Source organism: Gymnogyps californianus, chromosome 7 (genome assembly GCF_018139145.2).
Source record: "Gymnogyps californianus isolate 813 chromosome 7, ASM1813914v2, whole genome shotgun sequence".
NCBI lineage: Eukaryota > Metazoa > Chordata > Aves > Accipitriformes > Cathartidae > Gymnogyps > Gymnogyps californianus.
Genome location: NC_059477.1, coordinates 14,272,641 through 14,285,958, shown reverse-complemented (window position 1 = coordinate 14,285,958; position 13,318 = coordinate 14,272,641). Strand labels below are relative to the sequence as shown.

General features: G+C 38.6%; 1 protein-coding gene across 4 annotated transcripts in view; it reads right to left on the bottom strand.

Annotated features, from left to right (window-relative positions):
* The window catches only part of CARF (calcium responsive transcription factor), a 38,058-nt gene that overhangs the window by 17,819 nt on the left and 6,921 nt on the right, over positions 1-13,318 (bottom strand). For all 4 annotated transcript variants that reach the window (XM_050899851.1, XM_050899850.1, XM_050899852.1 and 1 more), the window contains exons 4-11: positions 12,856-12,976; positions 10,428-10,557; positions 8,791-8,875; positions 5,027-5,216; positions 2,523-2,643; positions 1,435-1,578; positions 755-988; positions 198-360 (exon numbers count right to left, since the gene is read on the bottom strand). In XM_050899851.1, coding sequence (XP_050755808.1) covers positions 198-360; positions 755-988; positions 1,435-1,578; positions 2,523-2,643; positions 5,027-5,216; positions 8,791-8,875; positions 10,428-10,557; positions 12,856-12,976 — 1,188 coding nt within the window. The remainder of the gene's footprint in view (positions 1-197; positions 361-754; positions 989-1,434; positions 1,579-2,522; positions 2,644-5,026; positions 5,217-8,790; positions 8,876-10,427; positions 10,558-12,855; positions 12,977-13,318) is intronic.

The following is a 13,318-nucleotide window of genomic DNA, read 5'->3' as shown; positions in this document are numbered from 1 at the left end:
ATACCGAAGAAGGTCAGAAGGTTTTATTCACATTTAATCGAATCTTGCTCAGCCAGAGATGCCACTGAAAATATTGCTGCTGGAAATATAAAGTCATAGAGAATTTTGGATGAAATACAGCTAAGTGGTAAAAATTAAAAATAAGATTTCCAGTATTTAACTCCAAAAATAAAAAAGAAACACAAAGGCCAACATACTGTTGCTGGGATACTTTCTGAATTATACACCATCTCGCCATTCCTCAGAGACTTCTGCACTTCATGAATGTGGTTCTTGATGTCATTCACAGTGGGGAAGAAGGACAGGTTATGTCTTTCTGGCACTTCATCAGGCTTGAATAATTCTCTTTCCACATACTTTCTGTCACATGTTAAAGGACATTAAAATATGCATATTTAAAATATATTGTGCTATTTCCCTCTGTTATAGACACTGCTAACTTCTCCCTCCCCTTGTTGCAATGACAAGAGCAAGCTAGATGATCTTCTGACCCCGTTCTTCGTGCATCTGCTACAGAGTTTGGAATTAAAAATCTGCATTTATTCAACTAACTTTAAAGAGGACAGCAGCTCTTAGTGGCTACCTACAACGAAATAGAGGGAGAAGACAAAAGCTGGCAAAAACAGATTCTCATGACATATGGGAAGTATATTCAGTAACGCATCAGCACTGCCGTTTAGTTGCAAACCAAATGAATCAAATGCTAAAGTAGATACAGCACTACAGACTGAGAGCATGCCAGACAGTTCTGTACCTTAGTTGCTTCCTCACTGCATAGACCTGCTCTATTCCCTGAGACACCAGTTCTCGGATCTTGTCTGCCACTTGAGGATGAAGTCGGGAAGGCAGAGTACAGTTCTCGTCTCTAACAACTTCCTCCTCCTCCTCAGGAGGAGACAGAGGAAAATGGGAGGGTGAAGAAGGGAGGCAGGAAGTTTCCATTTCATGATATTGGTGGGCTTGCTGAGTGGGTAACTGTACATACCACCTGGCAAGAAGGAAAGAGTTTCTACACACAATTCTCAAGCAAAGGCAAAAAAATGAGTCTCTTGGGGGAACAGTCTGACAATCACAAACAACCTAGTTAGAGTGACTTAAGTCTTTTCAGCCCCTGAGCTGGAAGATACTGCCTTTCAGATCTCAGGGCCCTCAGACCTTTCAATGCAAAATAAACCAGCTCAAACCCCCAAATAATACAACTATTTCTATCTATTCCCTGCATGAAAACATCTGCTGAAGTTCCAGAGCTTGGTGCTTAACACATTTACCAAATTAATACTCCAGAGCCACAGAAGCCTTACTGACATTGTGGGATTTTTTACTATTAAGCAAGAGCCTTAATAAAGTGACTAAGTAAGAAATAAAGCAAACCAAGCAAATTATTGCTCTTTCTTGCTTCATTTGTCAAGATAAAGAAAAAAGTGGAAATTTCACCTGAGGACACCGCCAGCATCTATCAAGTTCTTCTTCAGCATGTTGAATGCTTTCTCCTGCTCCATTCTTATGATTTTCTTGTCAATTTTAGGGTCAGTAGGAACCCTATATTCCGGAAACTTTTGAACCTTTTTAATGTAGATCCTTCCGGGGCGGGGGGGCGAGGGGGTGGAAATAAAAAAAAAAAATAAAATTTTCCTTCAGTACACTTTGCCCTTGGGGGGAAGGCAAAAACACCACCTACTTTGTATCAGATATTAGCATAGAAAAAGTTGGAAGCAGAGTGTTGCAGGGGGTGAGGAGCCTCTAAGAGAACTGTAGAATTGTTAAGGACACATCAACAGAGACAGATGCAGATGGATACAGATAGACACACTTCCGTTCTGATCTGGAAGCCACTCAGCCAGAGTGATTCTGCACCTCAGCAAAAACCCTCTGTCCCTCAGTATAGTAAAAGCACACCACCATTTCTGAACAGGCTGTAGTTCCCCCAGCTCGAAGCCAGAATTGAGCACATACATACCTAGCTGCAACTGTCCAGGTAAACACACTCTTAGCTCAGTAAAAACTGAACAAGCACCCAGGAGGATGCTCAAGGACAAGGAAAAAAAACCCATTAGTGTTGTATAAGGAAAAAGTCCCCAATGAACAGGAAGAACTGTAACTCCTTCAGCAAATATGACATCTGCTAAATTAGGATGATTGGCTGATATGAGTGCAATTAAAAGCCTGAAGGAAAAACAACAAATAAGATGACAAAGTTTTAGGACCAAAAATGGTCACTAAAGGACACCACAATAACTAACTAATGCTCAGGTAGAGAATGATTCGCACTTGTATTTCACATCCTGATGTACTGCTACTTTGCATCCAGGCAACTTATCAAATCTCAGCCTTACTCAGTTTAACAGGACAGCATTTCCTCCTTCCCTCTAAATAAGTATCAACCTCAAGTTATCAAGGAGATGAAGCTAAGAGCTACAGTGCATATCAGCTACCACCCCCAAACAGTGCTCTGTCAAGGCTTACAGAAAGAACGCTTTCTTAGGATGCTGAGTAGCTCTTCCAGCTTTATAGACAATTCTTACCTTGCTGGACAAGTGGCTTTGTACAGATGGCCAGAGGTGCTTTCCTGCTCACCAGCTTTTTTGGGCTGGAACCCTTTCCTCCTTGGCCCATATTGGCACTCCATTACAATGGCTCTGCTTCCTGGGAACAGAAAGTAATGCACTCTATTTATTCAAGCAACCACTGAAGTTATTACAGTAAAACAGTAACTACAGAAAAGATGAGAGTTCCAAAATAGTTATTTCTGTTTACCATCAGACTCTTCAGAAGGCAGAACACTTAAGTGTAGCTAGCATTCAAATACAGTGCAACTGCTTCTCTCACAGCATATAAGGAACACAGAGCATTTTCAAAGCATTTCCCAAACTTATTACACCTCATAACACTCCTGCAACATACATGAAGGCAAAATATTGGATTCTGCCCTGGTGAACACCAATACTTTACAAGATGAGCAGCCTTGCAAGTTACCAAAGGAGCACAATGCTGGTAATAAACATAAGAGAAGCATAATCCCCAAAATAACCGAGAAAATCCACAGCTGAAATGAAAGGTCAGCAGCTATTTCCAGCCTCCTGTCTTAAATCAATACTTTAGACCATGCTGTCCCATAAATTCTTACTTGCAAGTCTGACCTATCTTATCTGCTAAATAACACTGTTTCAGTGTGGTGTACCCCCACAAAACCAGACAGGCTTAAACAAATATTGCTTAGCTCTAAACTTGAAGTGACTTCTTCCAGTCAGACCTCTAACAAAAGGGGTAACAGGCATAGCATTAAAGTGGTCAAGAAAGGAACTTCTTCCAAATTTCTTCCATGTCATGTTTAGTTATCTTTTATTTATAATTCATATACTCCAGTATACAGGCAAGGAGCTGCCTATACCACAAGTGATACAACCAAAACCTTCTGAATTATCACAACAGCAACGTAATATGTTTCCGTAAGATACCCAATGATTTATTGCCTTAGAGTGTGACATTAAAAAAAAAAAAAAACAACTATGCAAATAAAGAAACAGGAAATTTAAAAGAGAATTATGTATAGCAAACATATCTTGTCTCTTTTTTAAAAACAAACAAACAAAATCATTCTAGGATTGAAAAGACTTCAACAGCTTTAAATTAGTCCTTGCTAATATGAATCTCAAAAGCAATTTGATGGGGCCCTTGTTTTACAAGAGTATCAACTATCCAGAATTCTTATTAAAAATAATAATCAAGATTTTGATGATTAGTGCATGTTTTACACTATAGGCAGCTACCCAGCTTCTCTATATTTCTCCACAGCTGAAGCACAGCAGGGAAGGTATTACAAATTGGTTCCACTTATGCAGAACAGAGAAATTCCTCAAGAACACCCCTTTTGTCCTGCACAGTTTAGAATTCAGTTATCTGGGATTTAAACTGCAGTTCAGTATATCATATTTACAGGCTCTGCTCTACAGGTATAAAGGATTCTAATGAATGCTTTTCGTAGAGAAGTTATAACCTAAACCTAAACATATTGGAAAGGCAACACGTTAGAAATATAAATAATGCCTGTTTGGGGGTCTGAGCAAAGCAAAAAATATTACAATTTAATAATCTGAGTCTCTTTTAGTCTACAACACTTTAAAGGAAAAAAAAAAATCTATGTGTGTTTTTGCTCTAAATATCTTACTGTGGAGTAACTCATTTATCAGGCAAATCTTACAGGAAACTAAAGATGTCTCATGCATTTTGGGGAAAAAATAAAAGTGTAAGTTGTTTTAAAAGTAAAAAAATAAAAGTGTAAGCTAAAGTTCTTAGCTTTCTTATACCTCACAGTTTATTGGTGAAGCTTTAAAACTGGTGCTAAAATTTCACTTTTTCAGTTACTTTCAGGAAAAAAAAAAGGAAAAAACCAAGCACATAACCTACATTCCAGTCATTCATGATCTCTGTGTAACAATTAAAACTTGTTCATTTCATATCCGAATGAACTCTTAGTAATTTCACATATGCATTGCATGAGCTAAATATGTAATTATCAACCTGTGAAGTCTGCACATTCATTTTAAAAAACAAAAATCTGTCTGTTGAGGTACGCTGATGTCTATTTTGTTTTTTAAATTTATTTAATTTTTTTAAAGGGTGCCATTTACATAGTTTATTGGCTCCTGTGGAACAAACTCTTCAAAGGATCTCCAAGTTAGGCAAGAATACTCAAACAAGCTCTTACCCTTATGAGAACTTTCACGTCCTGATAGAGCAGATGGGATCTCCACTTAAAGATCTCATCACAAGAACACCCCATCAAATGGTACTTAACTAATTTATTTCTAAAGAACAAAAGGAAATAATCACAACAAAACAGAAGCCTGTAGTCTCAGGGAAACAAGCTCCTTCAGACTGTGTCACGGAGGTGCCCAAGCTGCTCTTTTTTTATGTTTGTGCCTTGACTTTATCAACACTAAGGAACACCATAAAGATTCTTCTTTATGGCCAGTTGGCAAATGATGTTGAAATTTTGAAAGTAGTTATTAAAATAAAAGTTAGTTACCTGCATTGACAAAGGGGATCCCATCATATGGGACATACTGAGATTTCCACATCAACCGTGTGGCGGGTTTGGCTGGGCTTGGAGACTGGCGTGTCCCCCACACACTTTGTGTTTGCTGCTTGTGTAGCGTTAGAACGCTCTCTAATTCTGTCTCGCTCACACAATAGCCGCGGTACGAGTCCCCAATTTTCTGCATGGAAAGGAGGTGAAATAATAGGATTATTCACCCAGCTGACTGCTGAACATTACACAAGAAAACAAAAGCAGTCAGGGACTCTGGCAGGTGAGGACACAGGCCCAGATTTTTGTCGTTTTGTGATTTTTTTTTTCCCCACACTAGTATCCTCACAAATAGATTTACCATTGGATCTAACACCAGAGCAGTCCCCACTGAGGTCAGGAGTTTGTCAGCCCTCCAAGATCCTAAGTACACCAAGAACCCCTGGAAAGATTATAGTTACTGCCAACTCTGATTTCCATAGGACAACTTCACTCCTGTTGTTTCCCCCAACACACACGTCGGTCGCAGTCACCTCCTAGACAGATTTGTCTTAGGTGAACATTTTCACTTGACTCCCACAGAGAATCTCTGAAGCACTAAAAGTTGTCTATGCATCTACTTCAACACACACACACTGCACTGAGTCTGTAGTTAGCAAGACCTAAAGTCAACAAAGAACAAATGAACACTTTGTGAATGAACTGAGACAGCACGGTGTTGCTGCTTGCACAAGTCCAAAAGCAGAGGGTTATGTATGCATCGGCCGCATGAGTCATTCTGAGATACCAGTTGCTTACACTTCAGCAGCTCACTGCACTGCAAGCACACTGCTCCAGCAGTTAAGAAAGTCTACATAGGCTACCAGAAGTACCTTCTTTACAGAAACCTGGGATGCCCCCTTTTGCAAGAGGGATTACAGTACCACTCCACACAGTGGATACTGTGTGACCAGCATTTTTCTTTCCATATCTTGTACCTGTCACTATAAATAGGTCATTGACCTTATTCTAGGGAAATGAGAAGACTGATAAAACTGTTGTGCCAGAAAAGTAGCAATAACAGTTAAGGCATTGTCTCCTATTCTGGCTTTACTTTTGCGCAAGATAGATCATTTTCCCAAAATTGGTGGGAGGGGAGGAGGAAGAGAAGAAAAAAAAAAAAAAATCACACAGTACATAGGACCCCTGCTCTCTAGGAGCTTCCCAAGTAGGAACAAATGGACAAATGAGACCATCTGCTCTGCACAAATAAATGAACTTAGCTTTGTACAGTTGATTAATTAATGCAGTTTTTAGTTACACTCTATTTCAGTATGCTGATACATGCTGGAAATGCATTCTGATCAGACCACTGAAAACTAAGTTATAGAAAATAACTATTTTTTTTTTAAATCCACTTTTTATTAACAATGTAATTACCTTGAAGTAATTGTATACTCTCCAACCCTTTAACTGCAGCCAAGCTTCAAGCCAAAAAAAGGAGCAATTCCTTTTCACCCCCTTGGCCTCATCTCAGCAAGGGTATATAAAAGCTTACACTAAAGTACACACATCAAGACTGCAGTTTCCCTTGAGTGAACTAACAGCAGCAGGATACCAGAGGCATTACACTGTCTAGGCACAGCAAGTATAAGCTGAACATTTCAAGGCAGTCAGGGAATCAACACCAAACACAGAGCTTAGTGATAATTTTGGACAGCTGCAGCTTTAACTGCTCTGTGTTTGCGTGCAGTACTAACTGCCAAAGGAGTCATTGCCCTTTGGAGTTCAGTCCTGGCCAGCTCCCAGGGATATACGATTGGCAGCATGTACCCAGGCTATGCCCTGGCTTCACCTGCTGGCATCTTCAGTGAAATTTACACAGACCTCAACGCTGTTTACGTTTGTTTCTGTTCTGGCAAGTAACTGAAAGAGTGGAATTGTGAGTTGCCATATTTATCTGCACCTCTACTAGATGTCCAAATTCCAGTTGGACCCTTCAATCCTGATACTAGTAACAAAACATTCTGTAAGACAGTCACACCTGAAAGATAAATGACACCTCAAAATCCCATTGTCTCTAGTCTGTGCCCATGAAAAGGCACATGCATCCTAGCAGTCTCCAGTGGATTTACGCTCTGTAACTCACAAACTCAGCAAAGCACCTCTGCTGATAACACACAAGGAGGAAGAAAATTTGGGTTATTCCTCCTTGGATGGGCTGACTCTGCAGGGAGAACAGCAACAATTTTTTTTATTTTTTTTTAAAGGAACAGGGAGAATTAATGCATACAGGCAACAGTTCTGCTGAACAGCAGAGGCAGATGTTTATATCCTCAGAACACATTCAAACAGACAATATTTTGATTTCCTTTTCTTTAAAAATAAGAACTCTTCTATAAATGCTGCTGCTGTGAATTTTAAACACAGCAGGTGAAATTTCTCGTAATAGACTGAGATAAATGAAGCAGATCATAATACAAGTCCTCCTATAAAATGAAACCAATAATAAATGATTCAGATAAGCTACATGGATGTTAAGACAGGACAGTATGTGCCACGTAGTGCTAAAAACACAGTAATAAGGGTTATACATCTTACTGGACTTTAACAACTAACTGGCCAACTGAATTAAGTGACTCATTCTGTGAAAATGGTATCTCCACTGTGGAAGAATTCGTGTTATTAATTTTCTGACCTCTTAAAGTGGATGTAATAGTGGACAGTACCATTTGTATGAAATAAAAGGCATATAAAAATGAGGAATAGATTAATATATTTAGTTAATTTAAAAATTATTTCTAAGTGGATACAGAAAGAAATTCAATTTCTAAGTCCCTGCAACTGCAATTTCCAGTTATCAGTGGCCAATAGGAGAAACCCTCAAATGGTAGGGATATCTAAAGAGGTGAACCAGCTAGAGAGAGTATGAGTTTTCCTTTAAAAAAGTATTAAGAGAAAGTAAAATAAACGTCTATCAGTAAGAGTCTGCTGGCAGGGGGAAGGGGTAGGTGATCTCTTAAGAATCTTCCCATCTCTCCCTTCCTTTTAAATGATTTATGAGACATTCTAGCTGTTGATGATATCCCAGTCATCAGGACAGTTCTGTAGACATCTAACAATATGCAAATAAAGAGAGAGTTCTGTTTAGGTCAAAAGCCATCACAGGGAATAAAGACAGAGCACTTTTTAACAAAAGAGAAAACAAGCACAGGTAACCAAGCTGGTAAAAAAACCCACAAAAAACTGGGAGAATATCTAAAATAGAAATCCTTAGTAAAACATTGACATTAAGGTGCTCTAAGTCCCAGATTTGACCCTGGCAAGTCACACGGATTTTGATTTCTACGTGACAACATAAACTAATAAGAATAGTTGCAGACTTAGGCCATACAAAAGCAATTTTATTCTTTAATTAACGGATCACTAAGGGCAACAAAACGCAGTTTGCTCAGCAGAAGACAGCAGAGCTTGCACTGTAGTTCAAGAATGAACTCCAACATGGCACACAATGGCTTTTCCCAGTGCTGTATGGCATCGAGATTTCAGAAGCACATTTTTTGCTTCAGGAGCTGTTGATGGTCAGTTATTCTAGCATTCCCAAAAAAGGAAGGGATTCCATAGCATTTTATGTGTTTAAATGTGATAGTAGTACCAGCACTATTCCATAATACCCAGAAGCTTGAACACAACTTCTACAACTATGAATTATTCCTTTCATGGAATAGGATCAGTATCTTAGATCTAGATGATAAAACATCAAGTCATAATTCTTTGCAGCCCACCTCACAGTTCCTGAGACGGCGCGCCCATGCGGGCGTATTTGGCGGCAATGGCTGGAGAGGGATGGGAAAGGGATCCTCCACTACCCTGAAAAATAAAAAAATATAGAAGTCTATACAGACATCCAGGAAAGCAACAATTCATTCTAAACTACAGGTAACATATCAGATCAGTGCATTATGTATAACCCTACAGCATATGATTAAACTATAGATACTGTATCAACTTGCCTTAAAAACCTGGGGTTCACTTCCCCATATTCTATTTCATTGTTAAAATAATTCACTGTAAATATAAGTATTTAAAAAAAACCAGTTTTCTACATTCAAGAAGACCTCTGAGCATTCAGTATTCTCAGTATTGTTGCTTGACAACAATAGACAAAACATGGTGAAGCAGACCAGTTGATTGTCTTGATAATTTTCTTACGCAGACAGATGGTAGAATGTTAGATTGAAACCAACATTAAACACCTGTTAAATGCTGCACATTTTGGTATATTTTAAATTACTGAAAACCAGCTCCAAGAACTATTTTAAATAAGTACCTAGTTTCTCCATTCCCTAAATCCTGGGGCAGAAACAATGCTTACTCAATGTTTATTATTCCAAAACTCAAGTGCATCACCTCCTGTCCATACAAATATGTCTCCCTTCCAGGATTATTTTTCTAACATGTACAGACTGTGTTCACAAAATCCACTCACAAATTGTTTCTCTTCATTTTAAATGTTTCTTGAATATATATAATTTGTGCTATAGTGAGATTACTCTAAGCTCTTCCACATCTCGATTTCAAAAGAGCATAAACCAATGCAAAGCCAGCCTGCAGTCCACTGAGCAAACGTCTTCTTTGGGGTTTTTTATTGTTGTTGTTCTGTTTGTTTGATTTGGGTTTGGGGTTGGTTTTTTTTAAGCAAAAAAGAATTCCACAGTATTCAGGAATTAAAACAGTAGGCATCACTTAGCATGGGGACAGAATCAGGTGGATATCAAGAGAAGAAAAACATAACAACTATTTTAACTTTAGAAACTTTGCTAACCAATCTGCCTGTCTACATGTTCTACCGAAACACAGTTAGCAGCTACTTTCTCATATTTTATCAAAGGAAGCTGAAGAAGTTATTCAGAGAACAAAGATTAGGCTCTCCCTGTTAATGCCAACTATTTAAATCTCTATCAAAAAAATTAATGTCTACAATCAACTCTTCTTGTGGAAGGATGGTTTATATAGGTTTTAATATACTCATACAAGAAACTCTGCTCCCTCAAGCTTCAACTTTCCCTGCAGTTCCTTCACTGGATCACTTTCAACTCTTGGTTGGCAGTATCAGTGTCTATTTGGAGTACTTTCAGTAATTTGCACTGTGTTATTTTAAATGCCCACCTATTGCTCTGGTCAGAATATATCCAACTATCTCTGGAATACAGGTACTTTAATCGCTTTTTCCACTGCTCTGGCACATACAAAAGCTGCCTGCAAACACAGTTAGCTACATATCATTCACTAATGCTGAGGGTTCATAACCTCCGTTCTATGGTAATTTTGTGATAACCATTGCAAAAACAAACTGCAAGGAAAAAAGGCAGTACTAACAGTGGATGAAAGCGATTGTTCATCCTTTTAACTCCTGACCTACCTGGTGGTTGTTTTTTTTGATATGGTGAGAGATGCCTGGGGATGTAGAATGTAACTGCTTGCACTGTCTGCTATAGCAGCCACCGCCACAGTCTGCAAGTTCCCATCACCACGCTTCTCTTCCGAAATATCTTTGCAAAAATAAAACAGCCTCCTGGTTAATAACTGAACTCAGAATGGGGAAATTACAAGCTATGATTAAACTTTGTGTTTTGGAAAAGCAAGCATTTTGACATATGAAATAAGATTTCTAGATGATAAAGTAGTTTAATGTGAATCAATACTCAAACTCTAGGCACACACATGAAGATACACTTGATAAGGTTGTTTGTACTCAAGGACTTTGGTAATCATGCTACTGCTAATGAATCCTTCCACGACAAAGCAAATAATCAGAAGAACTTGTAAATTACCTGCTTTACATTTCCACAAATCCATATAGGATTGCACAACTATTTTGTTCAGCTGCAAATTACACATTGGTTGCTTTTAAAATAAGAAAAAAGGAGATTACGATACTGCTTTGTACTTAGAAAAGAACACCTAAACAAGAAAAAACAGGCGTCTTGTAATTGGATCTGACATGCTGTTAGAACAAATGCTTTAGCCTTTCTTGATAACAGGGAGCAATCCATAAGCCAAAAAACACTGTTAGATTGAAGCCTGTGTGTATAGTTAAACAAAAACATAATGGAAAACTGTGAAAGCAGACATTTGATACTTTGGTCTCAACATAAAGAAAAGGGAGCTCTCTTTAGATGCGGGATTTTTGCCCTTCAATTATGAAAGCTTCTTTCCCCCATTCTGAGAGGGAGTGATAAGCTATTGACTCAGTACAGAAATCACTCCACTAGAGCACTTGTGCCAGAAGATTCCTAAGTGTGCACCTCAGAGTAACACCACTCTGCCTCAAAGCTTGGAGCACTGGTTCCTTCTACACAGACATGCCCTTAAGACACTACGGTCTACTCTGAAGCCTGTGCCATTTCGTGCATTACCACCATGTGCAGGCAAGTGAAACTCAAGGGCTGACAGTCCATTCTCCTTCCCCTTTAACCTCCATAGTAAACCACTGACAAGTCTTCCTAACTGTCTTTTAAAGATCAAATAACTACAAAGTCTTTTACACAGTAAGTCCCTAGAAAAAAACAACAAAAAACCAAAAAAATATCCCCACAAAAAACCCTGTAGCACCATTGTAGAACATGTATTCAAATACTGTGAAACCGAGCTATTTGCAAACAGAGAGCCCCACGTAGGATGAAAAATTACACAAAAATACTATTCAGCATTGCAACTTCCTGCCTACAAAAAGTAGCAGCAATTCTTTAGTAACTAAAGGCTCACAGTCAGCTTAAAGTCACGTAAGACTACACTGTAACCAAACAGTGGTCTCACTCCTGCAAGAGCAGGGGGAGAGGGAGGGAAGGATGAGCATTAGGGTAGGAGCAAGCCTTTCACTGCAAGGTCATGAAGCCATATTCCAACCATAAGTGAAAAAGGCTGGATCATGACTTGAATCCCAACTCTTTTTTCTATCCACCCAGCATCAGGACTCTAGTCTTACCTTTGAGCTCTTGTTCCACGCGAGCACTTAACTAGTGCTCAGATTTTGAGAATTTGCTCAGATTTTAAGAATTTTATACAGAAAATGCAAAATCAGTTTAAAAAACCTTGGAGAGTTTAACAAAATGTGACAGCCTAGTTCTCAGTCTTATTCTGTGAATGCAAACTAGTACACAGCATTTTGCCACCCAGCAAGGCTTGCAGATAAATAATCAATGCCTTCAGATTTCAGTATGTCCCTTTTCTAGAGAAAAGCTTAAAATTTGCACTTCTAGTCGTGTTTCTCACCACATAGTTAAAATGTGACAATTAACACACTGAGGGAAAAAACTTAGCAATGAATTGAAAGTTACATCTCATTTTCTTCACTGGGAACTGAATTTCTACCTAGGTACTTCATTCCTGGCTTCACAAAAGATGCATCATCACCAGTGATCTCTGGAACAGACCAGAAGTACATTAATTCTTCTATCTGCATTACATGAATTAACTACTTCACTCAAAATGAAGTAAACAGACAGTGAAAATTTGAAGCTGATAGTACAGCTGTCTGACTTGGCACATGTATCCTTATTAATGGTAAATAAGGCAAGAAGCAGCTTTGTGCTTGATATCTCAATCTATCCATCACATATCTAGAGTGTGCGTAATAGCTCTTAATTCATAAGGCTTTTGCGCAACAGAAAACGTGGTGTGTCAGGTGCCAGATTCATAATCAGAAAGCAGATTCAGTAAGTATGTATTTTTGTCTTATAACTGACTAAGGAAAGGAAACACATTCAACAAGGTGCTTAAAAAGACATCATGCAGGATATGCTTAGTCACAGGAGCACACACTCACAAGTCCTACAGGTTAAACTCACCCTGCGTGCTGGTCACATCCAGAAGCTGACCTTGAGGAATAATCACTTGGGCCACTCCTGACTGGGCAGAAGGAATGACATGCAGCACCTGTCCATTTTCTGACTGGCTGGCAACAATCATCTGTGAGGCAAACACACAAAAGCTCGAATGGCACTAGTTTGTATGGTGATGATCATGCAGCACGACTGGGTTTGCTTATTACCAGAACAGGAAATATTTTGGTTGGAATTAGGACCTATAAATTAACTTGATTTCACATAATAAGGAAACAGCCTATTTACTGTCAATTTCTTAAAATCACTTTCCCCCTTTTAAAATAGCCCTTTAATTGATTAAAGGAAAGAAAAAAAACCCTTACAGAATTCTACAATGAATTACACATTTATTTGAAACTTAGAACACTATTATTAAAGCTATCAAAAACCTGAAAGCCATTCATAGCTGGATTCACTGTAATCCCGT